The sequence below is a fragment of the Engystomops pustulosus genome, chromosome 3 (assembly GCF_040894005.1).
Source record: "Engystomops pustulosus chromosome 3, aEngPut4.maternal, whole genome shotgun sequence".
In the NCBI taxonomy this organism is placed as follows: domain Eukaryota; kingdom Metazoa; phylum Chordata; class Amphibia; order Anura; family Leptodactylidae; genus Engystomops; species Engystomops pustulosus.
The window spans coordinates 79,785,057-79,804,191 of record NC_092413.1 but is presented as its reverse complement, the minus strand read 5'-3'; the positions used below and the strand labels follow the sequence as shown (position 1 = coordinate 79,804,191).

The 19,135-nt window shown below is 38.6% G+C and overlaps 1 protein-coding gene across 1 annotated transcript in view; it reads left to right on the top strand.

Moving 5' to 3' along the window:
• KIF26B (kinesin family member 26B) overlaps positions 1–17,965 on the top strand; it is a 214,700-nt gene extending 196,735 nt beyond the window's left edge. The window contains exons 12-15 of the mRNA XM_072141195.1: positions 923–4,277; positions 14,239–14,441; positions 15,629–15,779; positions 17,084–17,965. Of these exons, the coding sequence (XP_071997296.1) occupies positions 923–4,277; positions 14,239–14,441; positions 15,629–15,779; positions 17,084–17,232 (3,858 nt within the window). The 3' untranslated portion in view covers positions 17,233–17,965. The remainder of the gene's footprint in view (positions 1–922; positions 4,278–14,238; positions 14,442–15,628; positions 15,780–17,083) is intronic.
• Positions 17,966–19,135: the final 1,170 nt, after the last annotated feature.

Below are 19,135 nucleotides of genomic sequence, written 5' to 3'. Positions count from 1 at the left end.
TCAATGAAAACTGTGACAGAGAAGGGAGTATAAATCACAAATTACATTTCTGTGTTGGCACTTTGCGATAAATAAGCGGGTCTTTGTTGTAGTTTGGGCACTCGGTCTCTAAAAGGTTTGCCATCACTGCTATAAGAGATCCAGAGAATATTCTATGAATAAAAGAAAAGTGTGACTCAAACATTAAGTAACAAAATTATGTTATATGCATATCTGTTGAAATGCGTGGATCCTGAAATCTGTATACAGGCGGTCCCCTACTTAAGGACACCCGACTTACAGACAACCCATAGTTACAGACGGACCCCTCTGCCCACTGTGACCTCTGGTGAAGCTCTCTGGATGCTTTAAAATAGTCCCAGACTGCAATAATCAGCTTAAAATTGTCTGCAATGAAGCTTTATTGATAATTCTTGGTCCTATTACAGCAAAAAAATTTGAAACTCCAATTGTCACTGAGGCAAAAAAAAAAAATTGTCGGGAACTACAATGATAAAATATACAGTTTCGACTTACATACAAATTCAACTTAAGAACAAACCTACAGTCCCTATCTTGTATGTAACCCGGGGACTGCCTGTAGTTATAAACAAGGAACATTACCTCTTTGGTTCACAAACTATATATTTGACTGAAGATGTTGTCTGGTTTAATTAAATGTTAATGTACCCACTGTTATATAGCTTGTAGATGTACAAAATATTTTTGTAACCTAAATTGGGTCTGTCATTTTATAATTTTACACTATTTACAAGGAGACTTTCTTCTGCCCTGTTTATAGAAGTTCTGTTATATGTAACAGTTGTTACTCTTTAGTAAAACTACGTTGGAAAAACAACCCATGTTTCTTTTGTTAAGCTTTTTATTCACATCCAATATTTTCCGTTTTTCACATCTGAGATTTACCTTTTCTTATTAACAGTATACATCAAGTTCATCTGGAGGAGAGAGTTCTTGTGAAGAAGGACGAATGCGCAGGCCAACTCAGCTGAGACCCTTCCATTCGAGAAATGTTGTTGACCCTGACTTCCCTCTTCTCAGTTTATCCAGTGACCCAGATTATTCTTCTAGCAGTGAACAGTCATGTGATACAGTTATTTATGTGGGCCCCAATGGAACAGCCCTGTCTGACAAGGAACTTACAGATAATGAAGGGCCACCTGACTTTGTCCCAATTGTTCCAGTTTTACAAAAGTCAAAAAATGAAGTAAAACTAGAGGATGTAAATGAAGGGGCTCAAGGCAAAGAGAGGGATTGCCTAAAATGTAATACATTTGCAGAACTGCAGGAAAGGCTGGATTGTATTGATGGCAGTGAGGAGACAAATCGCTTCCCATTCGAAGAGCTTCCTGCTCAGTTTAGTGGAGACCAAACAACCAAAGCTTTATGCTCAGCCACAGAACTTAAAAACATAACAGAATCAAATAGAGAAGAAAGCACCTTGGAAAATATACAATCTGATAAGGATTCCAGAGAAAATATTGCTGGACCAGCTTGTAAGATACCGAGAAATCAATCTCCAGTCCCATCTGGAAATGTAGCTAATACATCTACTCCATCTTCTCCCAGAAGTGTTACAGGTAGCTGTTCAGTGCACAGTGGAGCTTCCCAGTTAGTTAAAGACGCCAGCTTACAGGGAAGCCGAGAAAGCCTAAGCAGTTGTGGGTTTGTTGAGGGAAAGCCAAGAGCAATGGGATCACCAAGATTAGGCATTGCTAGTCTCTCTAAAACTTCTGAGTACAAACCACCAAACTCTCCTTCACAGAGATGTAAAGTTTACACACAGAAAGGAGTTTTACCTAGTTCTACAAATAAGGAACCCGGATCAATATTGGAAACTCTCTCTCAGCCAGAGATTCGAACACCTCCTGTGGGTATGAGCCCACAAATAATGAAAAGATCAGTTTCCAGTTCCAGTAATTTATCTTCTGAGTCTATGCTTACAGAGCATCAAGGTTCTGAGGAGGCCAAAAAAGAAGTTCTTAGTACAACAATGGTAACTGTCCAGCAACCTTTGGAGTTAAATGGGGAGGATGAATTGGTTTTCACTTTAGTGGAAGAATTAACAATAAGTGGAGTCCTTGATAATGGCCGGCCAACTAGCATCATCAGTTTTAATAGTGACTGTTCTGTACAGGCCCTGGCTTCTGGATCTAGACCTGTAAGCATTATTAGTAGTATCAGTGAGGACCTTGAATGCTTTTCTAACTCAGCACCTGTATCTGAAGTGAACATTACACAATTCTTGCCCCTTCCTAAACCTGGACTAGAAGAAAAGTGTCAAGAAGGTGGAAGCAGGAGATCTTCTATCAGCTCCTGGTTAAGTGAAATGAGTACAGGTAGTGATGGTGAACAGTCATGCCACAGTTTTATTGCACAGACATGCTATGGTCATGGGGAAGCATTGGCTGAGCCTCCTATTTCTGAATTCACAACTGCATTGCAGAACATCAGTGTCATGCGTGCAAACAACAGACAGAAACCAGAAATGGACAAAGTGCTCATTCAGTCAGAAATAGTGGAGGCAGTTCAGAATAACGCATCCCCTGTAAAGAACTGCAAGATTTCCGCAGTAGGTAAAACCACAGTCACTATATCAAATACCTCAAGTTTGAATGGCTGTGAAAACTACATTCCAATGAAAACAAACATTACAGTTTATCCATGCATTGCAGTGGGTCCTTTTAAAGCTCATGAGACTAATGAATGCCTGCCAGGATTAAATCTGCCTGAAAAATTGTCACAGTCTGTAGAAACCAATTCTGGAGACTGTAAAATGGAACCTATATTCGATGATCCTTGGTTAAAACGTGAAGATGATACAAAAAGGGAGAAAAATGATTCATGTGATGGACAACTGCCTGAAGCTGGTAACTGCGTAACTAACCATGACTTGTACAGAAAGCAAAGTATGACAGATCGATTAAGCAGTAGCAGTGGAGAAGGCAGCATCTCACCACTCTCTGAGAACCTTAAAAGAATTGTAGATGGGTGTGAAATGGCACTAACCACACATAGTTCTATGCATATTAGTGATTACTCCCAAAGAGGCAGCCTTTCTAGAGTTTTAGAAAAATCATTTAAGCATGAGGAACATGACTTTTTAAATTATGACATTGAGAATAATACTGATGGATCAGCCAACCCTCTTCAAATATCTAGATCCACTTTAGAGAGAAGAGTTGCTTCTCCAAAACATTGCATCCTGACACGCCCAAAAGGCATTCCACCTCTTCCACCAGTTAGGAAATCAAGCCTAGATCATAGAAATAGAGCAAGCCCTCAGCACACTGCAAGCAGTCCTTCAAAACACTCTCTCTCTTCCTTACCTAGTCTTCCAGATGAACTTAATGGCAAATTGACAGGATTTAGTATGGACACAAGAAGCAACAGTAGTAGCAAGTTGTTCAGTGCAAAACTAGAGCAGTTAGCTAGCAGAACAAACTCATTGGGAAGATCCAATGGAAGTCATTATGAATGTTTGTCTTTAGAACGAGCAGGTAGCCTTTCTTCAGTAAGCTCTCGAATGATCCTCAGTAAAGATAGTACATTACCAAGATCCGGGAGAAGTCTTAATCGAAATGTTATGTCATCTCCAACACATGCCTCTCAGTCGGCAGGGACTTCTCCAAAAGCCAGTCCTTCAAAGATATCAGCAGTAAGCAAGCTACTTCTTGCCAGTCCTAAGGCACGCAGCCTCTCTGCCTCTGCTACCAAAACTCTAAGTTTTTCTACAAAGTCACTTCCACAGTCTGTAGGAAGAAGCTCAAGCCTTCCTCCAAATGGGAAAAATATGTCTTGGTCAACACAGTCTCTTAGCAGAAATAGAGGCTCTGTTCTTGCTTCCAAGTTGCCATTGAGAGCAGTAAATGGAAGGATCTCAGAACTACTTCAAGGAAGCACTGGAAGTCGAGGGGTGCATTCACACGGAAGTTCAGACTCAGATGAACGTGGAGCTCTCCATGCTGAGGAAAGGCCAACTGTACACACTTTACCCTCCCCATATAGCAAAATCACTCCTCCACGAAAGCCACACCGCTGCAGTAGTGGCCATGGCAGTGACAACAGTAGTGTTCTCAGTGGCGAGCTACCACCTGCAATGGGAAAAACTGCACTATTTTATCACAGTGGCGGCAGCAGTGGCTATGAAAGCATGATTAGAGACAGTGAAGCCACAGGAAGTGGTTCTTCTGCTCAAGACTCCATGAGTGAAAACAGTAGCTCTGTCAGTGGAAGGTGCCGAAGTCTTAAATCATCAAAAAAAAGATCTAATTCAGGTATAGTATTATAGAATAATATATAGTATCTTAAATATTGAAAGACTATAGGTAACTTCTAACAACTGTACAATGATTGTTTCTACACTTGTGTCTATTTTATACTTCATTACAAAATTATAATGATAGTTTTATAACGTTTTGGTGAAATTTGTGTTGGGTTCAGTCCCTATTTCCTCTGATCCTTCTGGCATATATGTACTTTGTAAATATTTCAAAGTGAAGAATATTTTCAGTGCATGCATTAACTGGCATGCATCACATATACCTCACAGTATAATTGTCTTTATGTTGGCCGATTGATTAGGAAATACAGTCTTCTGTGCTTTTCTACACAAGAAAAACATGACAATGCACGGATTGTGTTACATATGACAGAAATGGTACTGTAATACATTCATCAACCCTTTACCCTTTGTATGAATCAGTACATTATTGGTGTTGACATCATCAGGAGAGAAATTGATTGGAGAAACAGCTGGGAAGCATAAAATTGTAGCTGTATGCTATATTAGTAATCAATAGCACACAAAAAGGCTATGAGAAAATGGCCTTGGATATAATTAAGCAATAAAATTGATTGTGTGGGCTGTAAGATACTGTTCTGTGCTAGCAATATGCTATAGAAATTGAAGATAAAGTCATTTGTCTGTAAAAACATCTATAGACTACAGGACTGCATAACTCTAATGAAAATCTATATTCCTTAGAGCTATCACATTTTTGCACAAAATAAATCTCTAAATAAATTTTTTAAAAATTATGGAAATCTGTATATAATATAAGAATTATATAGGAAAGCTGTAGGTAGCATTCAAAGTAGCTGGTAATACTGAAATTAAACACATTTATTACATCCTTTTTTACTTTTGTATTAGGAATAGAGTTATAAAGATACATGCAATTCATTTAAACTCAACACACAGCTATTATGAGGCAATGATGGTCTGGGCAGGGCTGCATCTGCCATGAGTCAAGATGAAAATCTTGCTGCAGACAGCGGCTTCCTGAAGTAGTGATGGGAAGTCCGGTTGTTCTTAGTGAGCTGGATCATTAGGTTGCGCTAACTTCTGACTCCTTAACAGCTCCCTTTTAAATATATAATAGGGAGCTTCAGGCCAGTTAGTCACCCCACACCACTCCACTTTTAACCCTATCTGGTTAAAGGGGCCATTGTGAGCTGATTGAGAGCGGGGTTAAGTGATCCATTGGCTCACTGAGAGGATCCGACTCCCATCGTTTATGCGAAAGAGCTGACCTATCACTAGCCTGAAGTGGCGGCAATGCACAGCTCAGCCTCCTCAAGCACATCCTGACACACATTAACACACACATTAATGAATAAAGTTTCTATTCTACACGGTCCCTCCCCTAGTTATATATATATGTTATGACGTTCTAACTCAAGTTCCTATGAACTATAGGAGGTTCGGTGATCATACTGCTAATACAAAGGCACACATATTACACCCCTCTAAAGGGACATTAGTTGGCTAATTAATTATTCTTTTGGTTAGAATTTCTTATAATTGATGGAGGTGTTAGTGTGTGTGGGGGGGGGGAGCATTTTAATTTTCGCCTTAGGCAGCAAAACTAGAATCGGCCATGGATCTGGGTTACACTATCACTGAACCATCAGTATGACTACCTCTTGGGGTATCCTGGTCAAGTTTATAAGAAATTTGTTTTTTGGGAAAGTGTATTAAAATGTAATCTTGTATATTGGATAGTGTTAGGTAGCATAATGACCTTATTGAACAGGCCACTGTTTGTACAGTTCACCTTCTGACATTGTACAACACTCCTTCTGACATTGAGGATGGTTATCTATATTTATATAGATATCAAAGCATGCATTGCATACACAATATCAGCTTAATAGCTTACAAATTAAATAAAGTAAAGTGACAAGGTTGAAGTTAGTGTGTGTGTGTGGAAGGAAGGAAGCCATAAAACCCAAATGTATCCTCCCAGAAATGATCCTTAAAAGGTCACAAAATTTTTAACAAATTTGCATAGATCAATAAAAGTAAATTTGAAATATATAACATCACAGAAAATTTCCTTTCTCTGTTTACTTATGCTCCTTACCTTCCTAATAAAATGTCACTATGACATTTCTGCTAAATTATGTTTTGCAAAAGGGACAGAAGCTCCCTGAGGAGTCAGGTTACATGGAACGGAGAGGGAGGAGTGAATAAGGAAGTGAGTGGCTGCAGCTAGGTCTCCACTCACCAGAGGAGATTCAAAAGAAAGGAATTTCTTACAAAGAGTTTTTCTCTCAAATATTGTTCACAAATTTGTCCAAATCTGTGGTAGTGGCCACTTCTCCTTTATGGGGAACCTTAACCTCAAAGGTATGGCATATCAAATTGCTGATTAGGCAGCATGATTATTGCCGGCATCTCCCAAAGGACATCTACCATCAGTTTTAATGGTAGACGTGTCCTACTAAGGATGACTTCTTTTATTATAACTCTATATGCCGAGATTGCGAATCTATAGTTATAAACATTATGCTAATTTGTTACAGGGCGCTTTGGTGACATGGCATCCACAGTGTATAGGGCAGGGCTGGGGGAGTGAATAAATGAAAAGACTAGATGTTCTGAGGCTCTCCAGTGACGTAGCCAGAGCAACCAAGACTAATTGGCATATTGCATTTTATAGGACCCTCAGAAACTTCCTAGTAGGACATGTTTTCATTAGTAAAAATGATGGTAGATGCCTTTAAGCTTGCCTCAATGAAAGGCCACTCTAAAATGAGCAATTTTACTGTATTGGGTGTACCACTCACCCAGACAATGCCATAAACACATTCCTATCTGCCCAAAACAGGATTCCTCTGGAAACAGGAAAACACCTCTTCAATATGCCAGATACCATCACATTTGAGCATTTGCCCACTGAAGTTGGTTCTAATGACAAACTTCAATCAGGTGATGACCCTGATGAGGATTCAGATGAGCTTCCCTGAGACAGGTTTATTTAGTTATGCAAACTGATTGTTGCAGCATTTGTCTGAGGCTGCATTCATACGTGGTGTTTTGGATGTGTCAAAACGCATGCATAAGGAAGCATGCATTCTGACTGCACATATCCAGACGCCATGTGTGAACCCACCCTGAATGGCCTGTCTGAGATGATCTTGGAGGCAAAGCCTCCGTGTGTTGGGGAGGAGACGCCCTCTCTCCATAGAGAAGCGAGTGTCCGGTGCCGCAACACTGTGAAAAAGGACATGTCCTGTATTTCACCGCAATGGTCACAGCACAGTGAGACAACATATGCTCACCGCACAGTAAGAGGGCTCACTGTTAGCTAGCTCAGTTGCCCTTGTAGTTAGCCACCCCGCTTTTCCCTATAGTATGACAGCATTCTCCCAATATAATCAGCCCCCTGCCCCTGTAGCCAACCAGCCCCCTTTTGCCCAATTACTTAAAAAAAAAAACAAAGTCAAAACTCATCGTTACGTCGCCCCTCGCAGGTCTTCTCCTCCTTAGTCTGGCAGCGTCAGGTCTTGTGCACCGGTCGGCCGCCGCTATCATCATATTGTGTGTGCCGCCCAGCACTCTTGACTCAAGTATAAACCAAGTTTGAGTTTTTCAGCACATTTTTTCTACTGAAAAACGCGGCTTATACTCCAGTATATACATATGTTATATACATGGTGTATATATTATTGCTAATAATATTATATTAGTGGATTGGTGATGGAAACCATTTATGTGCTATTTTCCCTATTTGATTTGGGCTGTAGTTATATATAATAAAGATCCTGGAATAATATGATGAAGCAGTTTGAATTCTTCATGTCAGAAGTACTCTTATCTTACCTTTGGTTTCAGAGTAATTTAGTGGTGAGATAGCAGGAGATCTCAGGGGCTGGAATTAGTTCTCTTATGAGTCGATGCCCTGTGGCTATAAGACAGGAAAGCATCAAAGGCAACAACTCCCACAGCCCATCTTTGTCCAAATAGGATTTTTTTCATTATGGCAAATCATAAAAAAGGGCAAGCAGTTTAGGAGTGGAGATCACAATCTCCTTATTGGTCCTCAGCACTCCTGAGCCTTGTATACTGAGCTCTACAATTCATAGTGCTCCAAAGATTATGTCAGGAAGATACGCTCATCTCAGGTCACATAACCTTGTCCGGCTTATTTATGTCTGTTGTGACCAGAACCATTTCTGACATAAATGATTACAATATATCAGTCGAGGAAGACTTGCACTGACATTTAAGGGTCATTGTGAAGCTTTAAATTGGTGGTTAACCCTTTAGGATGCATATTTCCCCAATAGCTGCACCTATAAACGCTTTCCATCTGATAAAATGGTACTAAAAAAACAGAACAATTACAATTTCAACAGAAGACATCCTATGGCAAGCTAGTACCCAGTGGAAACCAAAGAGCACTGTTTTTTCCACCTCAAAGGTACTCAATGTCTAAGTGCCCTTTCTGCTGTAGCACTGAATAAAGATCGGTTACATTCAGTGATCCTACAGAGAACATATGTGCACGCTGCATTTCTGTGTATGCATAGTTAGGAGATGTATTTCATTTTCATTTCTGATGTACGAGGAGAGTAACTCGGCTTCCATTTACTTTGTGCTAGGTGTTGGCCCCTACCAGTCTGATACCACAAACAGTAAATGGACTTCCTGCTACATTCATCTGCAGTGCGATGAGGGTACAAGGGACCAGTGGTTACACGACCTGTGGGGGTCCCATCATTGAGACCTCCATTGATCAGCAAGTTAGCCCTTATCCTGTTAATAGGGGCTGACTTGTTGTGACTGTACAAACCCTTTAATTATAGAAGTACTACGAAAAGTTATACAATTTAATATCTACATAATGCCTTTACAAAATAATAGGCCATTAGCTATTTTAGCAATGTCAATTATACATGTCAAACATATCTCAAATTTTTGCCACAGTGTTGATACTGCAACTGTAGTTGGCAAATTCATGGCATGGTGATGCATGGCGCATCTCAGTGCATTCACTGCAGAGTGCACGTGCCCAATAAAAGGCAATGGGCCTGTGAGTTACCTGCTGGTTATGCAGCTAGTTCAAGGCCTTAGTCAGAGAGAAAACATTTTCATGCAATGTATTGCTTCTAACATTATTGGGGTATTATGGGGTGTACTACATTTCTGTTTTTTCCATTTTTGCATTATTTTTTTTAAAATAAATATTGGAATCTATTCTGTTTTTCATCCGAGGTTGCATTTACCTATTTTTAAGAGCTTCTAAATGCCAGATATTTTTCATAATGTTTTCATAAGTTAAACTGTAGAATTCAAAGAGGGTTTACTGTACTATTTGATTGTCATGCTGGTAATCACCTTGTAGGTGTTTGTAGGTTGTACTGTGCTGAGCTTTATGTTTATTGCTTCTATTTTTCATCATCACTTCTGTAATGATGAGATCACTCTGGAATTCATTCAAGGTCAAAAACCTTACAAAAATCACAATTTTTATGCAGGTTCTCCTCTCAGAGTTAATAATAAGTGCAGTCGTTGTGTGAATACTTAAATCCATGTTATAAGAGGTTTCTATAATTGAATTGGAGTGGAACGCGGGTGCAGTACAATTATTGATAGCGATATTTTAATAAGTAGATGAGGTCAGTATAAGTGCAGAGGTGTGTAGCGTGCATGCTTGACTGGCCACAGCAGGATCCGTAGGGGATTTTATTTTATTGCTGATGAGAGTCATAAATCTTTGGTTTGGGAAAGAACATCTCCGTAAGTAGCAGTAAGGAACAAGACATTTTCTTTATCCTGTAAATGCACAACCTCCTATAAGCTGGCCATGTGTCTCTTAGCAGCAGAATAACACAGCTATTAAAAGATCAAATTGTTTCTGTCTGAGCTTGTGCCGGGAATGCTCTCACACTTCCTGCATCATTCTTCTGTTCTCACAAGTGCCCCACATACAAGAGTTAATAGTCTACCTGAGAATAATGGTGGTGATGACAGCTTATCCGGTGCATAGACAACTTGTTACTGAGTGAATACAGGCATTCGCCATGTGCCAAATTTGTGACTCTTTTTGTGACTTTTTAGAACCCAATTCATTTTTCTCTTCAAACAACTTACTCCAGATTTATGAAGCAAAATCAAATTCATTACATGCAACTTTTCAATAAGTTGCAGATTAAGGAACAAATCCACCCAGTCCCTCAAAGGTGAAAGACTTTTCAACTAAAAAGACACATATCCACTGCAGGCATTTATCAAATTATAATGTCAAAGCCAAAAAAATATCTAATAAGATCTAAATAAACAAAAAAAAACCTGGAGTTCGTACTGCTTGATGAGAAATCTGCCCCATAGTTTTTTTTCACTTAGAAATTGGTATTTTCTGTTGTGTTGCTCTCTTTTTTGTGCAAAATTCTCATTTATCACATTGGAATCGAATTCTAGGAAACAGACTGTTTACTCATTCTGTGAGCATTTTAAATGAAGTGATAATTTTAATAAAGAGGTGACAAATATTTACACAAACACATATAGCCAGTAAAATCATAAGAGTTTGTCATTTTGTTGTGTCTTGCTGCTTTTCCTTCTATTCAGAAAAAGTCTAAAGTTTACCAAAAAGTTTACTATAATTCAAACAGAGATTGTAATTTTCCACACCAGTCTTTCTCAATGTTTTTATATATATATATATAGATCGGAGTGATGGTATATATTAACAATTTGTTTCACTTCTAGTTTTTTTATTCACTTTTAATTAATTAATTTAATTAAAATCCGATTAATGTGAATAAGATAGGCTTCTCCCACTAATTACCTACCTGTAACAATCAGTGGTAGCTCATGTTACTACTCTACAAGGAAAGACAAGCTTCATCCTGTTGTGCGGCATTGTTACCTGTGCCTTTCCAGCTAAGCTTATCAATTGTTTGTCATATGAACCACAAACACTAGGGAGTGATGGAGGGAATGTAAATGGAATTTACAAATGGGAGAACACTTCTTTAAGCTGAGTAATGCTGATCTTGTCAGTCATGGTGTCATACAAATACCCATGGCGCCTTTCCACTTAGTGAAACCACAAGAAAAGTGTCCTTCCACAACTATCTAGTTGTGTCTTGCTTCCTCAGGCAAAATTTTGTATTGCAGGATATACACATATGGGTTCATTTTGTCCACTAGTTTCACAGTAGTAGACTGTCCTATAATGCACACTCGTTACCTGCAGGGGATGAGTGACCCATTTTAAGCTATCTCCAGAGCCTCCGCATTAGAAAAGAAGGTTATAAAAATATACAAATGAGCCTGAGTACTTGAGCACCTTATGGCTCCTCCACTACTTAATTTATTGATGCCACCCACTTCATTGTTATTCACCCCTCCCACTCGCTCTGGCCAGACTGCTGGTGACGTCATCCGGCTGTCTGGAAATCTTGTGCATGTGCAAGATCTTCTACCTTTCCAGTGCAGCTGCCCAAGGAGGTTCGGTGCAGAATCCAAAATTGGTCACATTCACAACACAAATGTAGCTGTCAATTTAACAGCATTAATATTAAATTAAAAAACACCTACCTATTGTTTCGTTGAACAAAGATTTTCACAAAGTAATAACACAAGGTGTAAGATTTGTGGCCAAAAAAGGTGTAACTTTAGGTACCTCACTGTCCCCTAGCCTTTTTACAAGTGATAACTCTGACACAGAAAGACAAACTTGACTTGACTTCCCAGGTTTTCACAAGTGTAGCCATGGCCGCTGCAAACCCTGTGAGCATATCCTTCAGAGTAACTCTTTCACCTCCTATACCACACAAAAAACTTTTTCCATTAGGTCCTACATAGATTGTAACATCCCATATATTGTATATTTAGTGTCTTGGATTATATGCAGAATACAATATGTAGGATGTACTACCTGTCCAGTAAAAGTTCACATCAGAAGATCTCTGAAGTCACTAATTCCTCTGTTAATATCTCCTCGCTCACACGGAATTTCAGAGACATCCACAAGGAGGATATATCAAGCCTCAGATGGACATGCATAGAAAAGGTCTCCAGACCCATGAGGAGAGGGGGGAGACCACCAGAAAAAGTTATTAAATAGAGAATCCTATTGGATTTTTGTCTTACACAGCAGACAACAACGTGGAATGAATTATCGCCATTACCTAATCAGTGTCTATTGAACATATCCTGGATATATTTAGTTACTTAGCTTGTACATTGTTCTCAAGTGTAAAATACTTTTTTGTCATATTGCTCCATTTATCCTGATAATTTAAGTTAAGGAATACTGCCTTTACTATATGTATTAGCAGATATCCTTGTATTTAGAAGCAAATACTTACTACTAAGGGTTAATTTCCTCCTTCCAAAGTCATGTGACCAGGATTAGGAGTCTTATAAATTGTCTCATTTTATGTCTATTGTATGGATCATGAATAAGGCTTGTTAGCCGAAACGCGTTGATCGCTTTTCATCCATGTACTTTTATCGGATGTACTTTTCCTGATGCACAAATAAAGATTTCCTTTTAGACCTTGTGGGAGCCTGCACTGGAATTACTACATTTATCCTACCGAGAAACTAGTGGTAGATGTCCTTTACTCAATAGCTTAATGTCTATGCCAAATAATAATCTCCAGTCGTTATTGATTATAAGGTTGGATTTTTAAGTATTTGGACAATAGAATTTTCATAATTTATCCTTTGAACAGTGGATTTACAACAAATTAATTGATTGTAGCTCTTTAATACAAAGGAATTAACAAAGCTATTGCATTTACTAGTTTTTAAACTAGAGATATTTTTACAAGCTTGAAAGATATTGGACAACCAACGACTACAAATAGAACATTTTTACAGACTCCCCTGTATTTTCTTACATGGATGCATCTCCCACTCCTCCTATCCTTTAGATCTCATCCAACTATTGACCTTTCAAAGTGCTCAAAGTTATTTCATAAGAATTTAATATCACAGGAATCACAACCCTTCCATCAATGAGAACGTTGAGTTTACAGAGTGATGCAGGATAAAGTTGCATTGTTGGTTACAGAGGTAACTCTACCCTGTAGAATTGCCTTACTTCTCAGATCTCACACCACTAGGTAGTTAGCATGTTATACTGTTGTCGCATTTTTTGTCCTTACTCCCTGCTGCGAATATAAAACACACATTTCTTACCGCGTGGGAGCAATGCCCCAATCTCTACCGCGCAACACCTTGAGAGCCTTTAAATGCCAGGAGGTGAGCTACAAAGTTTACGAGCCAGATGGTACAAGCCAGTGGGGATCAATCAGATGGTCATGTAGCCGAGGGAATCACATTTTTATCACATGTTTATTGAAGACATTGTTTTAGGTTTAAGTGTGAGGGTTACTGGCCAGCATATTTACAGTCACTCTTCCACACTCCCAGGCTTTCTATCTCCTACATCATTCTGACATCCGTTTTAAAGCTTACTGGTCAACCAAACATTTGGTGCTTGCTGCTTGATCTTACACCCTGGCCCTGTTGAAACCAGTTCTTTTTTTATAAAAAAAAAAAAGCAGTTCTTTTTTTTAAAAAAAGAAACGGAAATCCTTTAATCAGTTATACAAAGTGCAAACTCTGCTAGAGCTATGGAAAATTGATCCAATTCATATGCAATTTATTTCTGCTTTCAGTTTGTACCTGTGATATGGATGCAAGCTATGTTTTAACTGAAATGCATATCTTAACAATAATTAGCCCAAAATGAGTTGAATTTATGGTAGCCAGTTGTACTGATATGAAATATGTGACCTGAATTCGTAATTGTGACTAGTAATTGTGACTAATTGTGACTAGTTTGTTTATCCAGATATCTAAAAAAATATTTCTACATATTATACAATAAGATTAGTCTTTTCAGTTATTCATAGTATTGCTAATGATAGTATGTATTGTAATAACTTACCTGACCTTGCTCAGTGATTGATTCTTCTTTCCACAAGGATCTCAAAGACGCAGGCTTATTCCAGCATTATCACTTGATGCAACTTCTCCTGTAAGGAAACCTGCCAACAGTCCAGGGGTCCGCTGGGTGGATGGTCCATTGCGTAATGGACAGCGAGGCCTAGGAGAACCATTTGAAATTAAAGTCTATGAAATAGATGATGTGGAAAGGCTCCAACGCCGCCGAAGTGAAGACAGCAAGGTAAGTGGACATAAATAAACTGTCCCACTAAGAGACCAAAGGAGGATGACAAGAAGCATTCTGATGAAGAAAAATCAAGCACTTTACAGCCAAATATAATACTGGTGCTACAACCGACATTTCCAAATAAACCCTTTGTCCATTTGCTGTTGAAGCACTGCATAGTTTTAGTGCCATTGCTGTAGAAATTGCATCACGTATCACAGAAAAAACATTTCCTCCTCTCCTTTTGTACTGGTGAGCATGTTATAATTTGGCACATAAACCCTTCCTATCTTAAGTTCAGACTGATAGAGGTAGCTCGGTGTTTTTAGGAAACACCATGGGGGTAATTTATCGTGAGTCAGGACATTTGTGCGTTTTTTCCAACATTTGGACTTGTTTGATTAATCTTAGAGGTAGATGTATCAGGCAGCTGTGCCTATACGTTTTTTTTTATTCAAAAGTCACACAAAAGTCTCAAACTCTTCTTCTAAAGTTTTGCCTACGTCTAGTCAGGACTGCGTTCACATCTGGATTTTAAACATACATCAGGCGCAAGATTGAAATATTCTTGCCCAGCTAGTTTTGCTAAAAGAGTGGAAAAGTTGCAAATTTAAGCACAAATATATTAAATGTGCCCCAAAAAAGTTGTAAAAATTAAAGAAATAAAGGAGAAAATTCTAAGATAAATGACCCCCCATAGGTCCTTTGATACGGTTGTATGACAGGATGATAAACTGAAATCCAAAGAAAGTCCTTTGCACTACAAGATGGGTGCCTCTTATGTAATTTTTTTACATTCAACTTGAAGTGATTGACAACTTCCATAAAATAGACTAAAAAGTTAAAAAAAGGTATTGGGAAGATCTATGATGACCAAGCATATGAAAAATTCATGTCTTTTTGGATATCAGTAAAAGGGAGTCTACAACTTCAACAAAATGTTGAATCTAATCTGTCCCAACATATTGTAGAAAAATGCACCATGCTTTCCACAGACCTCTATTATTTCTGCCCAGCACTCATAGCACTGATATTTCCACTTAAACAACTTCTAATGTTCAGCAGGTAGTGGTCCAGGCAGGAATAGTTTCTGAGGCTAAGGACACAACATTGCTGCACCAACCACCTCAATAGCATGTGGATTAAAATGGGAATTTATGTTGGTGAATATGCGTTTATAGTTTTTTTTCTTTTTGTATTAGACAGTGTCACGGTTTAGTTCAAAACTGAAGATCCTTGAGCATCGCCAGCAGAGAATTGCTGAGATCAAAGCCAAATATGAATGGCTTATGAAGGAATTGGAGATCACCAAACAGTACTTGATGCTCGATCCAAATAAATGGCTCAGTGAATGTAAGTCACTTTTGAATTAATATTGCCTTTTATGGAAAAATGTGTTTGGAATCTTCATATACCAATCATGTTTCAGAAACATAAAGCATGAACTCATGAAGGGGGAAAAGTCATTGAAAAGCCATAGTTTAATGACAGTGAAAGATGGTTGTTCCCAGGTTCCCAGTGGTCATCCAACACCCAGAACCCCAACAGGCAATTTATTTGGAACCTGATATACCATTTGGGCTTAAGAAAAAAAAGAAAGCATAAAGACATGAAGAGATTTTTAAAAATCCAGTAATCATCCACAACAGATTGGTAGTGATCCCACACCCTGAACCTGCTTCTGGTGTCTGCTGAGTAAAGAGCATAGTATATAAGGTTGGAAAAAGATGCAGGTCCATCAAGTTCAACCTAGAAAAAGAAACATTAAAATTACATTAAACAAATGTTGTATACGCATGATATATTTTCTCTCCAGAAATGCATCCAGGCCCCTATTGAACATGTACATAGAATCCGCCATAACAACCTCCTGCGGCAGAGAGTTCCATAGTCGCACTGCTCTTACAGTAAAGAATCTTTGTCTATGGCGATGGTAGAACCTTTTCACCTCTAGCCATAGAGGATCCCCCCTTGTCCTGATCACAGGCCTAGGTATAAAAAGATCCTTGGAGAGATCTCTGTACTGGCCACTCAGGTATTTGTACATTGTAATGAGGTACATGATTGTGATGAAGCTGAATAATCCCAAGTTTCGTTATCTGTCATGCCTCCCCATCCCACCATGATTTTGGGGTTGAAATTAGAAAACAACTACATTCAGCTATTGCTACTTAAAATTGTGTTAAAAACAATCAATATAAAGCAGTAATAGTAATACTGACAATGAAAAGGACCTCATAGGTATTTTAGAAAACACCATGGAATCAGGGGAAAAAATTAAGTGTACTTACGGTACTCTTATGCAGTTCCTGGTTACAGGATTGCTTCTCCCAGCAATTTACTGGCACTTTTGGTTGGGCCAGAAGCGTTTGCATTCATGGGACACAGTACTGCTAATCAGTGCCCACAGCAGTGCTCGGTAACATAGAACAAGTGATGATTCGCCAGGGCAGGTCCTGAGACTCCCAACACTTTTGTGCCAACTGTCAATGTTGAACGGTGGCCAAAGCAACGCAGCAACCACAAGATAGAGCAAGGTAAGTACACTTTTTTTTTTCCACATCCCCATACAGTTTTTCAGAATTCTTGGAAAACACCCTTAAGTAGAGGTTTATATGTACATTGTGTAATTTAAATCCATCTTCATTTTGTTTCAGTTGAGTTGGAACAAACCTATGAGGTGGACTCTTTGGAATATTTGGAAGCACTAGAGTGTGTGACTGAACGTTTAGAAAACAGAGTCAACTTCTGCAAGGCTCACCTTATGATGATAACCTGCTTTGATATCACCTCAAGGCGTCGGTAAACCGAGAAGGTTACGCTATTAATCATCAAAAAGACTTTTTTCCAGTGAATAGTTAATTTTTCCCAGTTCCTATCAACATCCAAAGACTTTGAAATGAAGACAACCAGTGGACAATGTAATGTCGGAAAGTGACAAGAATGTGAAAAGAAGGACATTTGCAAATTATGTTTTAAAATATATAAAAGACAAAGGTCAGCAGCAAACTGAAGAGAGCACTTTGAGAAACTGTAATGGTTAATCTTTGTAAATAGATACTGGTAGCAGAGTTGAATGTTTTCCTCTATTGTGAGCATCTGGGGACTAAGAGAGACTAAATGCTACGACAGAGAAGAGTCCACAGTGAGATGGAATAAGTGCCTTTAAATCTTTAATATCCAAACCTTTATGTTCATACTTTCTTGTGTACAGATGGTGCTAGTCACAAAAATGAAAAAAAAAAGAAAACCCTTTTTTTAATGTATTTGCAGCTTGTTTTCTCATTGTGTATTATCTTAACTCTGACTTGCCGTTTTAAGTACTTGTGTTTGTTGCAATGTTTTATGATCAGTACAAATTATCTGTCTGTTATAAATGTGTGGACACGTTAAGGATTCACATGGTCAGTACCTGGTAAAAGCTTCTTTTTGTGACAGTTACTGAAGATAAACAGCTTGTGTATGCATGTTTAGGTATACAGTATTAAATGTACAATGGGCACAGCTCCATACAGTATTAAAAGAAATGTTTTCTAGTCTCATTTGTCATGACTTGTCCACGTCCCTGAAAATATATGGAAAGATTGAGTTAAAAATTTTGCCATGAAATCTGGTTTTGGAAAAACTACCAAAAAACTAGAAAAACTACCAAAATCTAAACATCACATATTCTTAGGCGAAATCACCCTGTTTAAATCCATGTCATCCATTGCACCACTCAGTCTTCCAAAGTCATGAACGTGCACAGTGTACCTGTGATTTTAGCTCTTGCTCCTCTTCTCCTGATGGCACCTGGCTTCATAGATGCACTGCACTTCCACAGTGAATTGGCACATCTAAAGTGACTTCAAGGTTTGTACTTAAAATGAATGCATACATTGTTATCTATAGGGTTTGGCCAACTTCCATTTATGTTTCCACGTGCTTGTTGTGTTTATTTTTTAGCTCCGTTCCATTAGAGCATATATGTGGCCACAGTTTAGTTGTAGCATCTGATCATTGGCTCAGACTGCTGCTTTCTCCTTCCCTCTGTAGCCCTATATTAGGTGGGCTTCTGCATTTCAGTGCAAGCGGAGAAGAATTCGTATAGACCTATTGGCAGAGTAATAATAAAGTAAAGACTATTAAACCAAACCTTATAGATGAACTTGAGGTAGATACCACCTAAGTTACCGGTATGTGGCTTGTTAAGGTAAAAGTGTTGTTATTGGAAAAGAGCGGACGGAAAGCAGTTCCATTAAGTAACATTTATTATGAGATTTATTCAGTCTTTGCTAGCTTTAAATGCAATAAAAAACTATATATCAAGTCATTTCCATTGACCATACAAGCTAATGTGCAAACATTTTAAAACTGGCAGGTGTATTAGCTTCTTACATATCATAAGAAAATTCAGTAAGGTAAAACCACTAGTGTTGGGCAGACCTGAACTTTGCAGGTTCAGCTCCCTGGACCTGAACCCAAACTTCTGAAAGTTTGGCTCAACAGGAACACCCGCAACCTGTGGTTCTGTTGTTTACCATGTTTTTGGATCAAACATATATGTTTTGGCCATTTGTAATAAAATGTGTCCATATCACTGCACTTATAGATTTTAAGAGATCCTAAAAGCATACCATTCACTAAGCTTAGGGCAAGTGATTGTTCTGATTCTTAGCTGTGGTTTCCACGACTGAGAAGCAGCCCATGTGTGGTCCTTTTTATTCATT